Genomic DNA, 24,124 nt, shown 5'->3' on the forward strand with positions numbered 1-24,124 from the left:
CTTTCCGTCTCCCTTTCCGTCTCCCTTTCCGTCTCCCTTTCCGTGATTACCTCGCGTTGTAACTTTCTCTCCACCGGAGCTTCTGTTATCACCTGCAATTCCTCCTCTTTTTCTCGCGCGTCGGTTATTTTCTCTTCTTCCGTTTCTTTCTTCTCGATATCCTTTTCTTTTTCCTCGCCACCTATTTCTACGCTGACTTTCTTCGTCGCTTCTTGCTTATCTTCCTTCTTCTCTTTCGTACTCTCTTCCTTCGCAGTTACTTCCGCGACCTCTTCTTCCTCCACTGCTTCTTCTTTGTATTCCATCTTCTCCTTTGTACTCTCTTTCTCTGCAGCTACCTTTGCGATAGCTTCCTCTTGTTCTTCAATCGCTTCTTCTTTGTATTCTTCCTTTTCTTTCGTATCGTCTTCCTTTACAGTTACCTCCGCGATCGTGTCCTCCTGCTCTTCTCGTTTCTGTCGTTTTAGACTCTGGTCGACACTTTCTTGCAAAATTACCTCGCTAACAATTTCTCGCTTTTCCTTTCGTTCCTCCTCTATACTTTCTTTCATCCTCTCTCCTTCCGTACTCGTCTCCACCCTCTCTCTTATATCTTCTTCCTTTGTCGTTAATTCCAGCCTTGGTTCTTCCACCTTCTCCTTTACTTCTACTCTTTCCTTTATGCTTTCCTGCGGCATACTTGCTTCCACAGACTCCGCAACATCCTTATGTCTCTCCTCTACATCCTTCGTTTCTTTCGCGCTTAATTCCATAATTGACCGTTTTGTATCTTCTCTTTCTACCTTTACATCCTTTACGATATCTTGTACAGGTACTTCGGCGATAACAATTGCTCTATCTTCCTGCTTCGTAACACGTTCAACTTTTAACTCAACTAATTGATCTTCCACCATCGCGCCACTTTCTTCCGTCTTCTGCGTCGTGTCGAGTGATTTTTCTTCGGTCGGCATCGATGGCTCCGCCTCTTTCTCGACATGCTCTTTCCTTTCTACATGCTTATCCTTTATTTCTAGAGGTTGCATAGAAAGCACGGCATCCGTCTTTTCCACATCCTCCTTCCTTTCTCCCTTTTCAGTCGTTTCATCGAGTTTCGCTTTGGCTAATTCTATTTTAGCACTTACATCCACGTAAGTCGGTTTACTCTCGTCTTTTTCTTTCTCATCTTCAGAAGACAATTTCATCGTTTCTTTCGTCTCCTTCCTTTCCACCTCTTTCCGCTCTTCCCTTTCCAAGGTAACGATTTCTCTCCTTTCTTCCGTCTTCGTAACTTGCTTCAATTCGGTCACGTACTTCTCATCTTTGTCCAGCTTTTCTTTGTCGCTCATCTTAGTTTTCGTTAGCTTCTCTTTGTCGGACTTTAACGAGTCTTGTTGAAGCAACTTGGGTGGAATTTTCGTGGTTTCTTTCTGTATCTGTTCCTCGAAATACTGAGCCTTCTCCGCCACCGAGCACTCGGAAATATCAGGTACGTTCAAATCTTCCAACGTTTCGGACTTGTCCATCTGCTGGACGATATCCGCCGTGTCCTCTGTGGTAATATTATGTATATACTCACTGTCGCTTTCGTTTATCGTTAACTGCGACGTTCTCGACATTTCCGACTCCGATCGTTGATAACTTTCGCGTTTCCTTGAAATATCCTCCCAGAATTTTCTCTTCTCTGAATAGGTTTGTCTCTCGACACTGGGCGACAAGTCTTGCTCTTGTCCGACTACTTTACTGGGATAACTAGCATCTACAGATTCTAAGGAACAAGCCGCTTTTTGCGCAAGGAATTCGTGGATAGTAACAGCATCTAGAACAACCAAGAATTATGCTCACATTACTTTTTATTAGGTAAATACATATGCACGAAATACATTGCGTATATTTACAGTTTCGCATATAACTCTTAAAGGATTACACGATCAAACTTTCACAAACATAACGAGTAAACACGATTTTTATACTTTATAGCATTCTTTTTAGAACGTTATTAGACACAACACTATCGTAAACTCTGTTTACTGTACATATAACAATTTCTTCTTAAAAAGAAATACAATTTCAAAAATAAGTTTCGTCACCGAGGTATCGTTAATTTCATTAAACTTGTAACATGCACATAACAGTACATAAACATTGATATGCATATAACTCTAAATCCCTTTATAAACTATAATTGCTTTTGTCTATCAATATCCGTGGATATTGGTATCCTTCGAGACTTAAAATTAATATCCCATACGGTTGTCTATGATAATGTCGAGGACGGCAGTTTTGTCTGCAATTATAAGTACAGAAGATTGCGTTAATACTAAGTGATAACAATCGAGCAGAAATATTTTCTATCTATAGATTCTTGTAACGCGCGTGTAAGCGTGATTCGTATTTTTATATTATCACGATGACTTTTTTCGTTAATGCTCGTTTTCCGAACGAAGCTCGCGTGAATCGAGCCAAATTTCTAATTATACCTAATTACGTTACGCTAATAGGTTAAACGTTAAATAAAAATAATAGTAACTGTACTCAAAGCATGGTGCAAAAGAGAAAGAGAAGGTTTGCATAGTAAGTTAATTTTACGAACACGATAAAGATGAGAATAGTTTATGGAAAGTAAAAGGCACGAATCATCGCTCGTTCATGCTACGATATTTTCTGACCTGAAATAATACGCACAGATTCATCTTAGTTTCTCATCCGAATTATTACATTTCTATAGGTATAAGATTATAAAAATATGTTCTCTACGAGCATCGAATAAATTTGCGAAAATGATATATATGGTGGTGGTTGGTAACTGGTGGTGCAAGCGAAAAGGGGATGATTCTACGCGAAAAAACAAGTCGAAAATATAGAATAACAATTTTTCGTCCGAGGCTTTGTTTTCGAGAAAATCTACTTTGAATTTTCGCTCGGTACGCGTGCTGTACGTTACAACGGATCTCGCTGTAGATCGTTGTCTCGATGGAAAAATTATTTTTAATTTTTTAAATTTTAACGAAGTCGAAAATATAGAATAAAAATTTTTTTTTTAATTTTTTCCATCGAGACAACGATCTACAGCGAGATCCGTTGTAACGTACAGCACGCGTACCGAGCGAAAATTCAAAGTAGATTTTCTCGAAAACAAAGCCTCGGACGAAAAATTGTTATTCTATATTTTCGACTTGTTTTTTCGCGTAGAATCATCCCCTTTTCGCTTGCACCACCAGTTACCAACCACCACCATATATATCATTTTCGCAAATTTATTCGATGTTTTGAAAATCTTACAACAGAAAACTTTTGTTATTTTTTGACTTGGAAATCTAGTCGTCGAGTATGTGTTTACCGTATAAGTAATGATCAAATGCGTAATTACAACGACGAAATTGAATCAACGTTTTAATATTTTCAAAAGATAGCGATCGTAGGAAGATATTTACATTGCTGAAGTAAAAACAAATTTCCAAAGCGTGTACGTAAAACATGGTATATCACTAAAACGTTGGATTATTTTCTAAATTATCTTACGAGACGTGCGATTAAAGTATAAAAATATTTAAAGTCCGAGATTCGTACAAAAATTAAAATATCGAAGAAAGGAAACGTTAAAGTATTTTTTTTTTTTATAGTACAACATTCTTCTTTTCTTTTAAACCAACATATTCAACATTATAATAAAAGACGTATTTTTATAGCTCGAAAGTAAAAATAACGATTAAGAGTAAGCTTACATGATGCAGCTACTTTGTAAATATACGGAATAAGACTTTACTCTATATTTAACTCATCGTAGATCAATTACAATTAATTAACTTTCGAATATTTTAATAAGTAATATAACAGTTCTCGTTTCCGTTTGTTACTTTGTTCTACAGAAATCAACGAAAGACATGATATATGTAATTAAATAATTATAAACGATATCGAAATATATATAAGCGAAAGTTTAACACAATCCTACATATATTCTCTCATTTGATTTAAATTTTATATTATCCGTATTTTTAATTTAATATGCGTTACGAAATAAGTCCATTTGTCGGACAAAATGTAATAATATTTGATTCTACTCCGAACAAAGGTATATAATCGATATGATTATTCCAACGATTTCTTGAAGAGTCCTACCTCACGGTCAGTGACAAGTAATCCATTGTAATTCGTATAATATTCTGAATTCCTCGATAAACATTATGTTTAACATGATGTCGAGTCGTATGATATTTACTGTATATGTTTCGTAATTGTATAACATATATAGCAATATTATAACGAGCAAAGAGTGGATAACACAAGGGACAATATGCAGTGCGTTCTTGCAATACATTCGATACATAATTGGTCAAACTAGATTTAATATATATGAGATTTTCATCAGAGTCTAAATAGCACAATATTTCTCGCTAGAAAGCGTATTTTCTATATTCGTGTCCTTACCATCCACGCATTTCGAATTAATTTATTCATTCGGATCGACTTCTTCGATGTCCGTATGACAATCGCTGATCGCGTCGTCACCAATATCTTTCACAGTTAACGTGTTCTCCATTTTATTGATATTTCTCATAATAACTTGAGACGCTGCCAGAACGTCCAAATCTTCGAGCAATTCTTTATGACTGCAACAGGCTTCTTGCATATCTTCCTCCTCGGATATATCCATATCTTCCTCGTCGGTATTCGACATAACCACGATATCCGGCATGCTACTGCCCAAACCGTTTCGCGGTTCTTCTTCCCGATACATTTTATTTCGCACTTCTACGGAAAACGGTCCGTCACCTTCCTTCGTCGTTATCGTTTCTCCGCTATAGTCGCAAAATATATCGCACCTCGGTTTTACGTAAATCATCGAGTGTACTTCGTCTTCGCCTTCGAAATCCTCGAGATCCGTATCACCTTGACACGGAGTTTTGCCAACCTTAAGGTTATTCCGATCCTCCTTTCGCTCGTTTTCTGGCTCGCTGGCATAAATTTCGTCAACGTCCGTAAGGTTTTCGATGAAATTATTCGGCTGAGACGAGCCTTTATCATCGGGTGACAAAAGCTTGGAGCCTTCGGCCTCCACGTCGTCCGACGTTACAGAGATAATCGGTCCTTGTTCTTCATCCGCCGTATAACTCAATGATCTGATTTGAGAATTAATGGACGTTAACTCTCCTTCGGAATCGGTATCGGAGAAATGTAACGACGTATTGTTAATCATAGCGTTCAGTTTTCTACGCGTCGATCTCAATTTACGCTTTACTTTCGCGCCTGTAACACTTTCCTTCGATTTCGAAGGACTCGAGTTTCCATCGACCATCTGCGAACATTCTACGGTCTTTTCTGCATTTTTCCCCGTCTCTGAGCGATCGTTGACTCGATTGGGATCTAAAGAATCTGTACCGGCTACGATCTTATCGATGGATAGTCCCTTCTGGTTCGCAGATTCGAACGTGCAATTTTCCTCCTGTTTGTCGCCTGATTCTTCCATGACGAGAAGCGACTCTCGGCAATGAGTTTCTTTCTTCGTCTTTTTTAGATTTAGCGCGCAGATCTTAAGTGCAAATTACTAAAGAACTTAAAAAAACCTGAAACTGAAAATTGCGAAAGAAAGAGGAAATTAATGCTCAAAACGAACAAAAATACGAGAATAATATAAAACTGGCGTGTGTTATGGATAAATAAAGTAAAATCAAAGAGTGTAACAGATATTTAAGTACACTGGATTTAAGTAAGATAAACTCACATGTGTCAAATTGTGGTAGGGTGATACTCAAAAGAAGATAAGTTTTAAAGATACTGCTTCCAGTAGTGGTTCGAATCAAACTAAACAAGGTTCGTCATAGCTACGTCGAACGTTTGTTGATACTGTTACGCATAATTAAATTAAAGAAGCCTCACTCAACGGTCGAGCCATAAGCAGATTAACTTTTCCTCTTAAATAAAAATAGAATTACAGTGGAATTTTGCTACCGTATGGAGCGTGATCGTTTTGAAAATAACTTGTCTTTTTCGATGTAATAGCGAATTCACCTAAATTAGCATAAAAATCGATCGTCGTTTATTTTATCGCAGTCGTATGTGTTTGTGATCGTTAAAACAATTTGCATGTTAAAAATACATAGTTCCTTGTCGTATTTCAATATACATATATATACATATACATACATACATGATATATACAGGGTGGTTGGTAACTGGTGGTACAAGCGGTAAGGGGGTGATTCTACGCGAAAAAAGAAGTCGAAAATGTAGAATAACAATTTTTCGTTCGAGGCCCTGTTTTCGAGAAAATCGACTTTGAATTTTCGCTCGGTACGCGTGAATTATAACGGATTTTTTCACTGTAGATCGTTGTTTCGATGGAAAAATAAAAAAAAAGGATTAAGCTAGTCATCTTCCATTTATTTGGCAAGTTACTAACTTGAAGTCGAAAATGTACAGTGAGATCCGTTATAACGAGACGCGATAAAGTGCACGCGTACCGAGCGAAAATTCAAAGTGGATTTTCTCGAAAACCAAGCCTCGCATTTATTTGGCAAGTTACTAACTTGAAGTCGAAAATGTACAGTGAGATCCGTTATAACGAGACGCGATAAAGTGCACGCGTACCGAGCGAAAATTCAAAGTGGATTTTCTCGAAAACAAAGCCTCGAATGAAAAATTGTTATTCTATATTTTCGACTTCTTTTTTCGCGTAGAATCACTTTCCGCTTGTACCACCAGTTACCAACCACCCTGTATATATACATATATAGATTTCCTTTCTTTGCACCTTGCATTTGAATATTCGACGACACCACCTGGTGTCTTGGAAACCACGTCTCACTGTGATTTATAATTTTTATATACCGTTATAACAAAGTAGAGGATATTATATTTCAAAGTTTCTAATTTGTCTAATATAAAGCGAATAGGTAGAAATGAATATCATACCTGTTCGTTCTTTTTGTAAGGTGTCGGTAATAAATTTCTGTTCGGAAGGCGAAGTATCTTTAGGTTCGTCGCCTTTTTCTTTTTGTTCCATCTTGTATTTCGATTCGTAAGAATCCAATTTTTGTTCGATAATATTTGAATCTTCGTAATCTATAACGAAAGAATGAACGACGTGATTAAATATACGTATCTTATGTAGCACATGTACGAGTATTATCGAGGTCCAGCGCAAGAGGAAGCTACACGTCACAGCAATAACGTCGTTTTTATGGAAAATTTTGTGTTTCGATAAAAATTGCATAATTAAGACTATTATGTTTTTACTTAAACTTGTTAATACGAAGGTAGTGTATCTGAGGAAATGTTTTATTCTTCATTCTATTTCCTATATGCTTAGATCTGAAAATTTGATTAAAGAGAAGGAGAACTACATGGAAGTTACTTTACATTTAGAAACATTCACGGTAAAAGCAGGAATTTTCTTACGCAGTTATCGATTAAGGGATAATAACTAAACACCAAGAGATTTCGAAATGAATAAAAATCTCGTTTTTCAACCTTTTGTGGGATAAATCCCTTTTGCACTGGATCTCTTGTCCGACGTTAAAACGTTCAACAAATTTTACCTTTCAATTTCTTCTGTACTTCCACTTTAGTCGTTATTTCTGGAAGAACGATATTCAATACACAAATTGGTTGTTGAGGTGGCTCTCCTTTCGCAACTTTTGGCTCTCGCATAAACAGCATCCTGGCGACAGGATCTAACAACGGATCTTTCACTTTTACGTGAAAAGATAAACGATTCTGACGAAACGCTTTGAACGTAAATTTCAATTGTACACCCGATTTCGTCACAGGTACTAAATTCCCACTGAATTCGATATAAAGATCTTTCCCATCGAGCGCCTACAAAACAAATATGCTAGTTAATACGTTTCTATCAAAATTACGTATATTCTTATGCTACTTTACAGCAAGCTCTTTTGTATGTGTACATCAAATTTTTGTTATTTTATCTTTGATAAGCTCTATCGGGTTATAGGAAGATATCATCTTCGCAAAGAACAAAGGATACGCAAACGCGTTACATTGATTTACTAGAAAACGAGATTTGAAATAAGAAATCTGATTCTGTATCGTCAGCTTGTTCTTTCTCGTAAAATTATCGCTTTTTGAGTTGTGTCGCTTATTCGATAACGTCATATTGGTAAATTCAGGTTGCTGCTCCTTTACTGTCTTTTTTTCGTTTCTTCTTCTCCTTCTTGGTTGATGATCTCGATAATTAGTAATTAGTAATCAAACAATATCGTATTTGATATCATTTCCTTTGGTCGAATTTATATCGAATACACATTTTATTCGTCACTAGTCGTCATTAGGAGGCTCGAACGCCACTCGTTATTACTGGAATTAATTTATACAAAGAAATTGTCAACTAACATACATGCATATGTATATGCAACTTTAGCCGGGCAAAAATATGATTATTTATCCAGCAACATTGCAAAAACAAATTATTTTCACCCATGAGAATGTTGGTATTTTTCAGAAGAAATAATATTTAAAAAATAGAAATAATTAAACATTGTAAACATAAATCTTAAATCTAAGTCGCAAATGATATGTCTCCTTTCCTTCGAGATTGTTGAACCGTACCAAAATTATTTCTAGCATAAGAATCGCGTTGCTGGTCACGAACAAGTCAGAAAATATTGGTCGCTTTTACAATATAAATCTCTACGAAATATCCTCTACCAATTATTCTTCGACTGTTCGTTACTGCTAAAATAAAACTTATTCTATCTCAAAGAGGACGTTTTATGACAAGACAGAGAGAAGCCAAAGAAGAATTCATTTTTACTGCTACGAAATTTCGCTTGTTTCATCTTGAATACGTGATCCTACCACGCTATCATCCTACCACGATTGAAAAGTGGTCCGTTTTTTCGTCCTAGTCGGAAGATTGAACCTGTACATATGCTTGTTAATAAACGTTGGTAATTGAAAAATGGTACGATACAAGTCGTATTTATTTTTAGATGTTTTCCATGATCTTTGGATTGGAAGAATTTTGTTTAACCGCAATGCAGAATTTGTATGCTTTTTTTAAGAATATAGCTACGTACGAGTTATGTCAGTTAATTTTCCCTAAATTTCACCAACAAGTAGAAAATACGCACATTGCGTTAATCAAATATTTCTTTAATTATTTTATTATCAAACGAGTAACTCGTTGGATATTGATCACTGTCAGTTGTTTATCGTATAATTAAAAAAAAATGCTTCACGTTACTTGTAAAATGTTCAAATACATGTAATACATTTTTTACAAGTACATTTTTACACATAGAATATCGCCTATTTTTAGTCTTACAAAGGAATATCCCCTGATCAATGAAACTTATGTATGACGTAGTTTTTGACAAAATATCTCACACGTAAAAAAATACGTGCTGGCATTCATGTTGAAGGATTCAAAACAACCCCCAAAGTTGGGGCTTGGTAATACGTTTCACAGAATATCTGGAAAACCATCAGATTTCGAAAAATGATTCACACGTAAAAATTGCACATCGTACGTCGCACATAACGACAAATCGCGATGAATATACAACAGATTATGACGATTCGTATCGAAATGTTCCAAGATTAAAGTATAAAACAATATATTACGCATTACGTTACCACGTTAATCCTGCAAAGGTTCCTCGGTGTTACAAAATCAAACAGAAAATATTCGATATCCATAGCAGAATTATGGAACATGAAATGAATGGAATTTGTTGTGCGTAAAAATAAAAAATGCGTATTAAAGCACACGCCATTACCAAAAATGAATAAATCTTTGAGATCTTCGAAAGAGACGATACTCGTTAATAATAAATCGAATAAAATAAAACTAAATACAATCGACCCTCCTGTAACGCGATTAATTCGTTCCGTGTTGCATCGAAACTGTATTATAAAAATATCGTGTTACAGAAGGGCTGTCCAAGTCTATTAAATATTGCAAATCCATAGCAGAATTATGGAACATGAAATAAATGGAATTTGTTGTGCGTAAAAATAAAGAGTGCGTATTAAAGTACACGCCATTACCAAAAATGAATAAATCTTTGAGATCTTTGAAAGAGACGATACTCGTTAATAATAAATCGAATAAAATAAAACCACATACAATCGACCCTCCTGTAACGCGATTAATTCGTTCCGTGTTGCATCGAAACTGTATTATAAAAATATCGTGTTACAGAAGGGCTGTCCAAGTCTATTAAATATTGCAAATCCATAGCAGAATTATGGAACATGAAATAAATGGAATTTGTTGTGCGTAAAAATAAAGAGTGCGTATTAAAGTACACGCCATTACCAAAAATGAATAAATCTTTGAGATCTTTGAAAGAGACGATACTCGTTAATAATAAATCGAATAAAATAAAATTAAATACAATCGACCCTCTTGTAACGCGATTAGTTCGTTCCGTGTTGCATCGAAACTGTATTATAAAAATATCGTGTTACAGAAGGGCTGTCCAAGTCCATTAAATCGTGCCATATGGAAACCGTAGTGTAAGAATATCACGTTATATGACAATCGAGCGAAATACATCAAAGAAAAGAAAACGAAAAATGTGTGAATACACGCGTTCTTCGGTTCTTAATGAATAAATCTTTGAGATCTTTGAAAGAGACGATCCTCGTTAATAATAAATCGAATAAAATAAAACTACATACAATCGACCCTTCTGTAACGCGATTAATTCGTTCCGTGTTGCATAGAAACTGTATTATAAAAATATCGTGTTACAGAAGGGCTGTCCAAGTCCATTAAATCGTGCCATATGGAAACCGTAGTGTAAGAATATCACGTTATATGACAATCGAGCGAAATACATCAAAGAAAAGAAAACGAAAAATGTGTGAATACACGCGTTCTTCGGTTCTTACGAGTGCGATAAAATAAAATTACGTAATGAACGATATTTACTTCAACATCGCGGCTTTTTACAATTTCGACAAATTCCTCTTGCCTTTCCAAGGTATGCAGTCCTTCCTTTCCATCGGTCATACACAATATTCTCAATGTTGCTTCGAGCACATCCATTCGTTTCGAATATATTACGAAACTGTATGAGAAAGATATTAACATTTTAGAAAAACGTCTAATCCAATCAAAACGATGTCGGCGTTGATACGTACTTCGTAATATATGGCACAAATAACGACTCCTCGTACAACTCGGTTGCCATTTTCGGAACTGCGCCTATATTTCGGCAATCCATTAGCCAAAATCGAGCGGATACGGTCGTAGTAAAGGATACTGTGTCATTCATAAAAGTTAACGGTGTCGAACCAGTAACATCTTCCCATTGTGACTCGCTCGTTCCACCTAAATGTAAAATGAGATAGAAGGACATCGCGTTAAAAAGCGTCACTGGTTTCGCGTATATGTGAAATATCGTTGGTCCAGGTTTCCGACTTTAGGGGTCGATGCCATATATCAAATTTTGTCGTATCATCGATTATCATCGATCGCATCACGGAAGATGAAATTTGCCGCGATATACGAAAGTACGTACGTGTAGAGAGTACCGACAGGATTTATTATAAAAAATTTGTTAAACCTCGTTGCCAAGGAGATAGGGTAACTTGACGATGGTTCGCGAAAATCAAAGTAGCGATTTCTCGTTAGAGGATGAATCTGGAGAAAAGAGTTGGAAATATCGGAAATATCGACAGTAATGTTCTAAGTCGTATTATTGAAAATAACGCGAGACAAATGAATAGCAATTCGAACGAATGTGCAATAAATAGTTGTACCCTGAAGAGATAGATACTTAATGAGTTTCAATTACGATTACTTTACCTGCAATACTGCACAACAGGCGTAGCGTTGGTGTTTCACCACCGTATTGATTGATCATTCCTTTATTTGCAGCTTGAGGTACAGGTATTGTAAGAGTAATTGGTTTGTGAAACTTTCGTCTTCTCGGTTCGATTGTTATCACGGGTGAAACGGCTACGCAATTTCCTAGTAGCTTTGCTGTAAGCTCTGCCGGAATCACGTGGGCCTATGAAGAGCAACATCCACATTTTTCCCGATTATCGTCGGTTTACGCGAGACGGTTCGTGGAAATGTTCCGAGGTACGATGCATTACGATCGAACTTACTTGTAAGCCGACTTTGATCTTCTTCGTTAACGCTCCTGGTGGGAAAACAGCTTGAACGTCGTTGGCCACGCTTGAAGTCAAAATTCCACCTTCGGCACCGATTACGTGAACTTCCTGTTTAATTCTCGTGATAATGGCAAAGTATTGGGGAAAATCTGTCGTTATTATTCGAGTGATTCTGCCAGAATGAGTAGCGCTCATTTGTGGATCTGCAAAATAACGAGCTCGTAAAATCTTGTTACGTTTCCATCTCGATACGAAATACTTAAGCTATATTTCAGAAATACCATATGGAGTATTTAACAAAGTAGTGTCATTGTCAACAGAATTATCATGCTCTTTCCAGGTTTCTCCGTTTTCACTTCTGAGGATAATGATTTCCCTCTCTTTGCCTCGAATAGACGCGAAATGGGGTATATCGATTAGAACAGGCCTGAAACGAGATACGTCCAGTTCTTGATAACAAAAAGGACACATCGTCGTGTAAAACGATTCGCAGAATGGTATTTACCCTAGAAACGTTGCACCGACCGGCCCCATCTCCATAATACGAGTTGCTAAAGCCTCTCCTTCCATTAAAGGTGGAGGATTCGCAATTTTAGTAGGTTTTATCAATCTACACGTAACACGAATTGGCATTGTCGCTCTGCGTGGCGGTACGATAATACGTACACCGCTGTGTCTACACCCTTTCATAGCACCTCCACGTGCATCCACCAAGAAACTTACTAAAAATCTAAAAATTGAAATCTCCATTGTAAATATCATGTAGCACCAGCTTACCGTAAGAAGATAATTACTTGTATAAAAGTGCGCATATTTTTCGATTCGCTTGAAACTGTGAAATCTGCGATCAGATAGCATAGATAAGGAAGCTCAAATTGAGAGTTTAATTAAAAATTAATGTGTCGATCGACGCTAATCGATAAAATCTCTTGGTAAAATGATATAAGGCCACGTTTGATAAATCGACTACACCTTATGACGAGCAGTCCGGTGGAAAAGGAAAAGATTGTGAAACAAAAATAGCGATTAATCCAAAAATTATCGACTTGAACGATGCATTGGAAAATATACGTGTATCTTATTTTTACTTTCATAAAGAAATATCACAGTAATTGATTAAAATTATAATCTGACTTTTTCTGATAAACGTACAGAATATAACATTTTGTGTATATTAATAAATATACAAGTAAATCGAATAAACTTACTGTTAAATGTTTCTCTTTTCGCGATTTTTTAAACATTTTACATATTATTTTTAGCGAATACTGTATTGTGAAACGAATACTCACACGAGGTGCGTTTTTCGTTTATCGAAATTTACGTTTGAAATAGGCATCTTTACGAAGCATGTATTTATCGAATCAGTAAACAGACGAGCGAAATGAAAAGTGAAGTTAGCACGCATTGCTGTGATTTTTCTTTAGAATAAAAGGTTATATGAATAATAACGTAACGTGACTTTACATTGTACAATGTACTTGTGAAATCAGACATACGAACTTTAGCGATAAATGTTACTTACGATCTGAAATGAAGTCGGCTAAAATGAAAATATTTGATTTTCATTAATAGGAATTCTGGTACAAAATGTTACGCTACAAATGCTTGATACGTCATTGAACGATGTTATATTTCCAAGTAATTTACTTTAGCGACTATTGTATGAAATCGTGTTTACATACCCCAAATTAAATCCATCAGTATCAAAGTTTTCTGCTAGACAATAATTATTGCTTTGAGTGAAATCCTGTTTTTCTTCTTTTGTGACTAGTCGAAAACAACGCAGCAGATTACGTAAAACGATCGTGACGTTTAAAAACAAGCAATAAGTGTTTTACCTTGTCTGTGTATTGGATCGTCTCGTGTAACATCAATAGGCAGAGAATCGTCTCTCAAACTTTTCATCAAATCTGCTGTAAGATATCGATACGGCTGCTCGCTGATCAACGCATCCGATCCTGTAAACAAATATCTCGATTGAGTTTTGTTTCATAAAAATATTTCATTTCTTTCGCATTTTATTACTCTTACATTTACATTTATTCTAACAAAATATAATACCTATGGTTTAGCTTTGTTTAAGTCTGAATGTATATTTTCCTGTCTATGGAACGTAAAATGCAATAATATAACTTGATTTACAACGCATGCGTACAGAATTACTCATTTCACGGGAAACAGACATAATAATACTTGTTAAGTTACATATTAAACTACGTATACGCGTAACAATGTTCTGTTATGAATAAACGTCGTACCTCCTTCGTCTTCGGAGTCAGACATAAAGCTGGTCTCTTGCAGACTTTCAGGAGCGATCACTTTGTACTTCTCGTCCCAATTTTTGTTATCAGGTGCCAATGTATCGTAAGACAATCCTTTCAATACCTCCATTACAGATATGTATCCTAATTTTTGAGCTATATTTAATGCGGTTAGTCCATCCTAGAACAATTTTAGCATGTACCATACGTGTTTCTACGTTATTATAAATTAATAACGTTCCACAATTACAAAGCATATACGTGCATATACAGTTGGAGGAAAATGTATTGAGATATTATTACTCACATTGGTTCGTGCTTTATGCGAAGCATTTCCCTCCAATAAAGCGCTAACAATATGTGCATGACCTTGTTGAGCAGCCTGATGCAATGCGGTGTAATTTTGATTAGATTTTACGTCGATAGTGGCGCTATGTTTTAAGAGAAATCGAATCATAGAGAGGTTTCCAAAATGTGCCGCGACGTGTATCGGCCGATAGCCAGTTTCCGTTTCACTCTCTACATTCGCACCATTTTTCACCAGGATAGAAGCCACTTTAATAAAATCTTCTTGAGCGCATAGATGCAACGCAGTGAGACCATTCTAAACAAAACGATCGTTATCCTTTAACGATGACAATTACGCGATTATAAATACGTTTGACAATTATGCGATAAAACAACGTCGTTGAAAAATAAAGAAGACCGAAAAGAATAATATCTACGTATGAGGTAATTTAACTGTAATTTTAATAACATAACTCCAAGTTGAATTCTTTCTATACCGTTGTTTGTAAAAAGAAATTCGAAACAACATTTGATCGTATACAATGTATATCAAAGGATATACGTAAAAGTATGAAATTTTCTAACTGGTCGCATTTTTATGCTATAAAGAGAAAAATCTAATTGTTCAAAATAATTGCAGATAATCGACTATCAAGTCTAGAGATATAACGATATACAAATGTAAATTGATTCGCTCCGCTTCTTTATTTGATTACCAGACAATGCTCCTACCTTTGACTTGTGATTCGGATCAGCTCCATGTTCAATCAACAAATTCGTCATATCATAGTGACCTTTTTGTGCACTTAAATGTAGAGGCGTGAATCCTGCTTTTGATTCGGCGTTCGCATTCGCCCCATTTTCTAAGAGTGTCGAAGCAATATCCATCTAAAGAATTTTGAATCTATTAATTATATATCGCTTGAAATCTTTTTCTAGAATTGCTTAAATCATACAAATAACTTCTTAATAGAATTGTAATCGAATTTTAGAAATATCGAAATCAATATTAAATCGACGACAGACTGCAATGTGAAAGAACTGCCAAAAAAAAAAAAAAAGAAAAAGATTGTATTAGAATTCGTTTTCGTCGTCAAAAGCTACGTATCCGAGTTAAGTGGTCGATTCATTACAGCCACGTACTATATTGTAAGTATTACCTGATTTTTACGAGCAGCGATATGTAGAGGAGTATGTCCATTTTGCGAAGCTAAATGGGGGGATGCGCCCTTTTCCAATAAAAGATTTGCTACATTTGGATGGTCATAATGGCATGCCAAATGTAGAGGAGAAATATCATTCTGAAACGTATTTTAACGCCTTAGTAAAGATTCTACAAATTACGTATAACTAAATAATGAAACGTTTATTTACATAAGATAATGACACGTAAATTGTTATATACTATGATATTACGATACTAAATTGTATAACACACAGATAGACAGAAATCTGAACATAAAAGGGTAATTAAATATTCATTTGTAAGAGTATTGGTAAAGAATTTTAACATCTAGGTTGACAAGAAATAAAATCGAATTATTAAGAGGCACATAATTTTCAGTTTGTACTCGTGTTACATGTAATCGTAACTTTCATTAAGTAAAACGTATATATAAAAAAAAATGTAGATAACGTACATATTAAATAAAAATATAATAATTGATACGTACCTTTCCTTGCGCGTCCAATTTGCTATCCCTTTGCAAAAGTATCTTAGCAACGCTCATGTTGCCATATTTAGCCGCGATATGTAAAGGAGTAAAGCCGTTTTTAGTTGTAGCCTTAAGAGAAGCATTGTTTTCCACAAGAATAGTTGCAACCTGTATACATATAAATACATTAAATAAAACATCGAACGAAATTATAATTAATCTCTTAAGCTGGAAGCTACAAATAATAATTTAGATGCTAAATTGTTATATTACATTTAATAAATTAAATATAATATAATAACTTTGATTAAACGTATATAGTGTCAGATATAATATTTATAGATATCTGATCGATGACCTCATATTACTAACACTTTGTTCTTATGCGTCTTATTCTGATTTGACGTATCGTGAGATAAACGACGTAGCATTTGGTTGTATACATACATATACATATAAGCAAGAAATTAATTTTTAAATATACCTACTTTATAGCTTTATGCATAGATAAGAAATTAATTTTTCTCCAATATATTCAACACAAACACTTTTGCATCGTGACATTGAATTTCTCAAACAATCCTGCTTTTACAAAAATCACTCTGCACGTTTAACGTCTTTAAAAAATATCGTGAAAGTTGTATTAAAAATTATTGCCTATATCGACAAACTGAAATATTCATTCAAGTGTTACCTTTACGCGTAATAATTATTTCAAGAAATGGAATATTGCTTATTGTCTCCTCTGAATGGACTATTTTTCAAAATATCATCATAGTTTCGTAATGTTCTTCCATGAGTAATAATCACTCTTCTTGAATAAGTATAATCAAAGTACAAAATATACAGGGTGGTTGGTAACTGGTGGTGCAAGCGGAAAGGGGATGATTCTACGCGAAAAAACAAGTCGAAAATATAGAATACACATTTTTCGTTCGAGGCTTTGTTTTCGAGAAAATCGACTTTGAATTTTCGCTCGGTACGCGTGCTGTACGTTATAACGGATCTCGCTGCAGATCGTTGTCTCGATGAAAAAATTTAAAAAAAGAAAAAAAATATTAAGCTAGTAATCTCTTCCATTTATTTAGAAAATTACTAACTTGAAGTCGAAAATATAGAATAAAAATTTTTTTTTTAATTTCTTCCATCGAGACAACGATCTACAGTGAGATTCGTTATAACGAGACACGATAAAGTGCGCGCGTACCGAGCGAAAATTCAAAGTCGATTTTCTCGAAAACAAAGCGTTAAACGAAAAATTTGTATTTTATATTTTCGATTTCTTTTTTCGCGTAGAATCATCCCCTTTCCGCTTGTACCACCAGTTACCAACCACCCTGTATATTGAGTGTCACAGTTCTAGTATTAAGTATTACATTATTATTTTCTATGAGACTATCATTGACAGGGAGCTAATCGATTCAATTTTCTTTCCATCTTTTTTTGCATAACTAAAGAGATAGAAAATATTTCAAGAAGAATATAAGGGTATTTTTGGACGATCAATAACGTTGTCAATATTTCAAGATTCCCAATATCATTGCGGTTTGTCGGTAAATAATATTGACAATATGTTTCGTCAATATTTATTGACAAACCATATCTTCCTCGTACGTTTTATATTTATTGGCAATATGTATTTATTGTCCCAACATCCCTTTATACGTAAACAATAGTGTTAAGAACCAAAATATAAAATATTAACAATATATATCGAGCATCTGAGAATTCCCTCGAGGGATAACACTGTAAATAGGATTGTTATTAAATAGAATTTTAGTTAGGCCTTAATATATGACACTTTCTATCGATACGGTAGGCACGCGTATCTTCCAGAGGAATTCTTTGAGTCTCTGCACAGTATATGACCAGTCTGTCTCTGAACAAGTGTAACATAAACTCAAAAGTATCGCTTCGGGTATTTTCTTATTTTTCATAAGATAAGTTGCAGAAAATTAAGCAATTAAGATGTCTTGCACACAGATGGTTTTTTCACATAAAGAAGCTAACGTTTGTTCATTGGGAATGCCGAAATAAATCGATTTATCCATCAAAAAACGTATGTTACCTAAATACATACCAATCTTCGTATGATTCGCTTACGAAAATGCTCGCCATATCGAACAAATAGCCCGAAATTACTCCACTTTCGTTTAAAACACTTTTCCATATAATTAATAGTTTCGAAGATATTTCAGCTTCCAGTCTTAAATGATTCATCCTGTATATTAGATCGTACCATGTAGGTAATGCAAGTCTTTTTTAGAAATAACTGTTGACGAGTGAAAGTGATACATTGTACATATTCCGCCGTTCTCTACAATTTTTTTGCCATTTTTCTATCGAATTATTCCTACTCCTCTTCTATGAAAATTCCAATCGTAACCTGTCCCATTGTTTCAAACTTAGCTCTTGGAAAAATCACATTATTGGATGACCTGACAATGATTTTTTATTACTACGTTCACTGATCAGGTTGTTAAAGTTACTTAGTAACAGGAAGAGGGTTTCTCAACTTCTTACCTCGCAAAAATCAGTTTACAGGTGAATCTAAATGGCAACATAAATACGAATGCAGAATGAAAATAATAAGATGAAACTATGAATTTTCAAGATATTAACAACAAGAGATTAACAAACAAGATATTAACGTACGCAACATAACGTTGAAAGAAGGCAACGTAAAAAATAAATTAATATGGTGAAAAATTTTATTAAAATTCATTACAGATAAATAACTTAACATAAAATATAACAAGTGTAAACAAAATTTAATTAACAGAACATGAAATGAAATGTAAATGATAAAGAGAAAAATCTGCATATAACAACGGAAAATAAGAAATTTTTTTTATTACAGAACCTATATAAAGTACTCACGATATCTTGTCCAAAATAAATATAATCTACTTTGTGTACTGATGTGATCCGCTATCTTTGAAATTTCTTTGTACATTACCTCCTCCTGGCCTTCCTTTGCCGCGATATGCAACGCTGTGTACATATCTTTTGTGGTAGTATCAACTGCTGCACCATGTTGCAGAAGTAACATAACAATATCGATATTTCTTAATCGCGACGCAATATGAAGAGGTGTTTGTTGTTCCTAAAAAATCGGAACATACACTAAATATACCATATTGTTAATATATATATATATATATATATGTAAGTATATATCGTATACACATGTACAATCATTATAGCTTATAATCAGTACTAATAACTTTTATAATAAATTAACGGCGTAATGCGTATGTATTATAAAGGATAAGCATAATAACGATAATGATATAAACATAGAAAACATAATGAGACTGGTTAATGGAATGTGCGAGACATTTAATAACAACGAATGCGCATGTGACCATTTATATGTATCGTTTTGTTACAAAGTGCAATTTTTGCCAAAATATCAAGGAAACCTGATCACGTCCAGAAATATGGTTTTCAAGCAAGATTCTTTGTTTACTTACCCTCGCACGAGCATCGACTTTGGCTCCATTTCGTAATAAAATTCGAATAATGTCTGTCTGATTAGCTCTAGCTGCCAGATGTAGAGGTGTTTCACCCCTAACAGTTGGCACATCAGGATTGGCTTCGTGTTGCAGTAGAAATATCACGATATTCATACATCCCATAAAACTGGCCACATGTAATGGAGTCAGTCCAGACTGTAAAATATATGTATTTTCTATTAACATTTTGCTACTATGACTCCATGACTTTCGTACCGATACTTTCTTCTTCGGAGTATATTTATCAACATACATAGAATACATAGAAATGATCATCTGTATTGATCATGATAGTATTAATAGCCGTTAACCAGTCTTTTCGTAACCAAGGAACTATAAAGCGTTCTATAACAAACAAACCTGATGTATTTCCCTTTCTAACGCGTTTCTTTCTCATTATCTTAATTATAGGCATACATTTATAAATAGCGTAGTATAATAGCGGAGTAACTGACGAGCATTTTTTACTTAGTTCTTGAGTCAAACGCTAAAAAAATGAGAAATTTTAAATATCTTCTTAACGATTTGGCCAATTTCAAAACACATCTATTTCTTGCGAATCGCGCTAATCTAATTAAAATAAATTTTTCTCATAAACGTACGACTCTTAGATGGAGAAACATGACGATAAAGTAGTTAAAAGGAACAGTTATCGATCCTCGGGTAAAGGTAATCGAAAAAGGTAAAATAATCTGATAGAAACGATGCAACGTTTTTCATTTCCAAGATTCGAGTGCAAACGGGACAAATGTAAGTACTTTGTCTTTATATGGTAAAATATATCATTTCGACCATCTTTTACCAAATTATATTCTAAAGTCTAAGTCGTTTAAACGAATAACTCAGAATGAAAATTAACGATGAACGGGTGAATAACTTAAAAAAAGAGAGAAAATAAACTCGAACGAAAGAAATTATTTTTTGCAAGTGAATATGATTTACAAGCAATAATTAACGTGTAATTATGGGGAAAATCGTTATATGGTAATTACCTCGGTAGTAGATTCGATCGATGCTCCGTGTTTTAATAAGAGTTCGACAACTTTTATTCGATTTTTCTTGCAAGCGATATGCAATGGTGTGAAGCCATTTAAAGCGCGTGCATTTGGATCAGCTTTGCGATCCAAAAGTAGTTTTGCGACTCTAACGTGGCCGCAGTGCGCGGCAACATGAAGAGACGTTAAATAATCGATCGTAACTTCGTCGACTGGCGCTCGGTGATACAATAATACTCTTGCTGCATCCACATGATCACCTTGCGATGCCATGTGTAACGGTGCAAGTCCATTCTGTGAAACGTGTGCGAAATGAATTGACATGTTCATCGATAAAGTCGAAATGTCGATCAATTTACATGTACGTATATCTTTCAAACATATACGCCGATAAAATCGTTGATACAACGAGCTGTTAACGTCGTTTACGTACTTTCGTTCGTGCACTAATTGGTGCAGAATGTTCAAGAAGTGTGGTAATCACTTGTTCATGACCAGATCTTGCTGCACAATGAAGCGGTGTTAAACCATCCCTAGTTTTAGCATCGATTTGCGCAGAATTTTCTAATAATACTTTAACCATGTTGTTTTTACCCCACTTCGCCGCTACATGTAAAGGGCTTATGTTATGCTGATAAAAGAAATGAAAAATATCAGTACAGGCTTGTAACTACTCTTGTCGATGTCGATGTATTCGCACCTTTGCCAAATAATTAACATCAGCTCCACGCTTTATTAATAAACGTGCTATCTCTTCGTTTCCGTAATGGGCGGCGATATGCAAAGGTGTAAAACCACTTTTTGATGTAACATCGGGTTTGTGATCGTTCTGAAAAACGAACGAAAAAATTAATCATCTTTAATACGTCAACGTTAAAAGACGATATAAAAGAATCGCGATGGTTTGAATAAGAAATATAACAATTCCAATAACGATCAGCTACTAGTATCGTCGTTCACCTGTAACAACAGATCCGCAGCTTTGCAATCATCTTTCTTAGCCGCGATATGAAGTGCCGGTAGTCTAACTTTTCCTTTAGAATCATTTTCTAAAAGAACGCTGACGACTTTATCGTGTCCTTGTTGCATCGCTACTGCGAGAGGTGTAAATCCATCCTGAAAATTTATTTTTATCTTTCACCGTTCCAATTACGAGATACATAAAACGTTTCATGAATATAGATAGAGTCGTTTGAACCGAGAAACAAGTAAGCGCAAATACATCTCAATCGCGGAATACAATTTTTAAATATTGGCATGCAAAGTTTCAGATAGTATTCACCTCCGTAGCAAGACTCTGATTGGCTCCATTGCCGAGCAATAATTTAACCACTTGATCGTGATTTTCTTGAGCGGCCATGTATAAAGGTGTAAAACCATTTTGAGATTGAATATTAACTGCAGCACCATACTGAATAAGAATATTTACTATTTCCACTTGGCCGGCTAAAAACATGTTACAAATTTTATTCAGTAATATATATATATATATATATATATATATTTATGGTGAATTGGTAATAAACAATTATATTTACCCAATGAAGCTATGTGCAACGCAGTGTTCCCCTTTTTTGTAGCTGCGTCCACTTTAGCGCCTCTTTTTAATAATTCTGTTACTATTTCAACATGGCCATCTTTCGATGCTAAATGTAAAGCATTTAAACCGTTCTGAAATGCGACACGTAACATCAAGTTTTTCCATTTAATATAGAACCGATATGTAATACCATCTAATGAATCCGTACGTAACATGGACTAATTAGAACGATTTATAGATTAGCCCGATACTTACCGAATTAGCTGTATTAATATCTAGATCGGTGTCGAGGAATTCGATCACTTTTTCAAGGTTTCCGGACCGAGCAGCACGAAGAAATGCTGTCGTGTCGTCAGCCTAAATCAGAGAAACACACACACACATATTAATATTTATTTTATTCGATTAATCTGTAAATTCTATAATCGCGATTACGACTACCAATCGTAATGTAATGTCCCACGATTGTTTCCCTTTCACTTACTTCACGATTGGTATTAATCGTCCTAAATATATCAAATTTACGTAAAAGGATCCTCGAAGAAAAATTCATTCAACAGCAAGAATTCTACGATAGAAAGTGTTCAATAGTAAGTTGGAATAGTTATGGATAATTTCCACCTGGATAATTAGTCTTTTTACACGTTTCATGATTAATGACTTTTTGACATAAAGTAATCGTTAGAAACATATTTTGAAGTTCTAAAATGTAAATATGTTTATTAAATATTATACGACTTTATAACTGAACGTAGCAGCGGTATTGCAAAATGGAACGTTTCTTAAATATTTTTAGCTTGTGGACCAGTGTGAAAAATAAAAATTTTGTTCTTGTAATATTTAACAACGGTATATGAAATTTCATAGTAGTTCGTAGTAGTAATTTGTATTTAAACGAGAAGTAAGAAGATGGGAAAAATAAAACTGAATAAATAAAGAAATTGTATTTAAAATACCTAAATAAATAAAAAGAACCTTTTGTAATTAGTATAATTAACTTCAACCAATTTTTTACGCGATCTATGTTATAATTTAAAAAATTACATAGCTTTATAACTGTACACATTTACGTTTATGGGACCAATCGCAAAAAGAGCACCAAGATTAGGCAGTTTAATTCGTAATTTAATTTAATTCATAATAATAAGCATAAGATAGAGGAGACAATCAAAGGAAAAAGTTGCTTCGTTTGAGATCAAAGAGTATTAAAATGACCAGTCGTTAGTTAACCTTTGGTCAATGCAGCAAAATTAATACTTATAGTACAAGTACCAATTGTATAATACTATTCGATATTGGGATACTTTGTCCTACTGCGTACATTGCCAATTGCTTAAGAAACAACTTGGTAAAGCGTTTATCTAAACGAGTTACATAAATTAACGACAAACGATAAACGATATGAATAAATAAATTATGCGGTATAAAAATATACTTCCATGTGAAAAAAAAGCTCTATCTACAGAAATGATACGGATGTTGTCATATTAAAATCGAAATGATTTCATTACTACGATACAAAATTTACATACGAATCCCTTATATTAGCAATAAAATTAATTTCAGATTTAACGTTTACAAAATACGATGATAGATACGTTCAAGTGACAAATAATTGAGAAACTTTTAATAGATTGATATTATCATAGAATTTTTATCCGTCCTCTTCATTTTGAAACGTAGAAGTGGTATTACTTTTGATTCGAGTACTCGATCCGAGTAATGCAATTGGTTACATTATACGCTATGATTTGACCATGACCTTTATCCCACCAACAACTTCGACGTATTCCGC

At 34.6% G+C, this 24,124-nt stretch overlaps 2 protein-coding genes across 8 annotated transcripts in view; both read right to left on the reverse strand.

The window, feature by feature from the left end:
• Positions 1 to 24,124, reverse strand: part of LOC100744281 (ankyrin-2) — a 36,003-nt gene that overhangs the window by 8,654 nt on the left and 3,225 nt on the right. For 2 of the 7 annotated variants that reach the window (XM_012394025.3, XM_012394027.3), the window contains exons 2-27: positions 22,585 to 22,686; positions 22,328 to 22,460; positions 22,072 to 22,235; positions 21,750 to 21,905; positions 21,490 to 21,618; positions 21,223 to 21,420; positions 20,787 to 21,083; positions 19,753 to 19,950; positions 19,236 to 19,382; positions 16,295 to 16,444; positions 15,782 to 15,922; positions 15,354 to 15,509; positions 14,641 to 14,937; positions 14,331 to 14,514; positions 13,911 to 14,030; positions 13,755 to 13,839; positions 13,595 to 13,612; positions 12,575 to 12,799; positions 12,351 to 12,496; positions 12,064 to 12,272; positions 11,759 to 11,963; positions 11,092 to 11,281; positions 10,880 to 11,018; positions 7,518 to 7,797; positions 6,892 to 7,041; positions 37 to 1,795 (exon numbers count right to left, since the gene is read on the reverse strand). In XM_012394025.3, the coding sequence (XP_012249448.1) occupies positions 37 to 1,795; positions 6,892 to 7,041; positions 7,518 to 7,797; positions 10,880 to 11,018; positions 11,092 to 11,281; positions 11,759 to 11,963; positions 12,064 to 12,272; positions 12,351 to 12,496; positions 12,575 to 12,799; positions 13,595 to 13,612; positions 13,755 to 13,839; positions 13,911 to 14,030; positions 14,331 to 14,514; positions 14,641 to 14,937; positions 15,354 to 15,509; positions 15,782 to 15,922; positions 16,295 to 16,444; positions 19,236 to 19,382; positions 19,753 to 19,950; positions 20,787 to 21,083; positions 21,223 to 21,420; positions 21,490 to 21,618; positions 21,750 to 21,905; positions 22,072 to 22,235; positions 22,328 to 22,460; positions 22,585 to 22,686 (5,978 nt within the window). The remainder of the gene's footprint in view (positions 1 to 36; positions 1,796 to 6,891; positions 7,042 to 7,517; positions 7,798 to 10,879; positions 11,019 to 11,091; positions 11,282 to 11,758; positions 11,964 to 12,063; positions 12,273 to 12,350; positions 12,497 to 12,574; positions 12,800 to 13,594; positions 13,613 to 13,754; positions 13,840 to 13,910; positions 14,031 to 14,330; positions 14,515 to 14,640; positions 14,938 to 15,353; positions 15,510 to 15,781; positions 15,923 to 16,294; positions 16,445 to 19,235; positions 19,383 to 19,752; positions 19,951 to 20,786; positions 21,084 to 21,222; positions 21,421 to 21,489; positions 21,619 to 21,749; positions 21,906 to 22,071; positions 22,236 to 22,327; positions 22,461 to 22,584; positions 22,687 to 24,124) is intronic. The other 5 variants (XM_012394030.3, XM_012394029.3, XM_024372363.2 and 2 more) reach the window with 5 other exon arrangements.
• Positions 1,812 to 5,859, reverse strand: LOC105682077. The gene is made up of 3 exons (XM_012394033.3): positions 5,702 to 5,859; positions 4,408 to 5,549; positions 1,812 to 2,263 (listed from the first exon to the last, which is right to left on the reverse strand). Exon 2 carries the CDS (start codon positions 5,444 to 5,446, stop codon positions 4,430 to 4,432), a length of 1,017 nt encoding a protein of 338 aa, XP_012249456.1. The 5' UTR covers positions 5,447 to 5,549; positions 5,702 to 5,859; the 3' UTR covers positions 1,812 to 2,263; positions 4,408 to 4,429.

The sequence above is a fragment of the Bombus impatiens genome, unplaced genomic scaffold, assembly GCF_000188095.3.
Source record: "Bombus impatiens unplaced genomic scaffold, BIMP_2.2 scf_0064, whole genome shotgun sequence".
NCBI classification, from domain to species: Eukaryota; Metazoa; Arthropoda; class Insecta; order Hymenoptera; family Apidae; genus Bombus; species Bombus impatiens.

Excerpts from the sequence above, each read along its gene's own strand:
- LOC105682077 (XM_012394033.3), bottom strand. The coding sequence starts at position 5,446 with ATGGAAGAATCAGGCGACAAACAGGAGGAAAATTGCACGTTCGAATCT.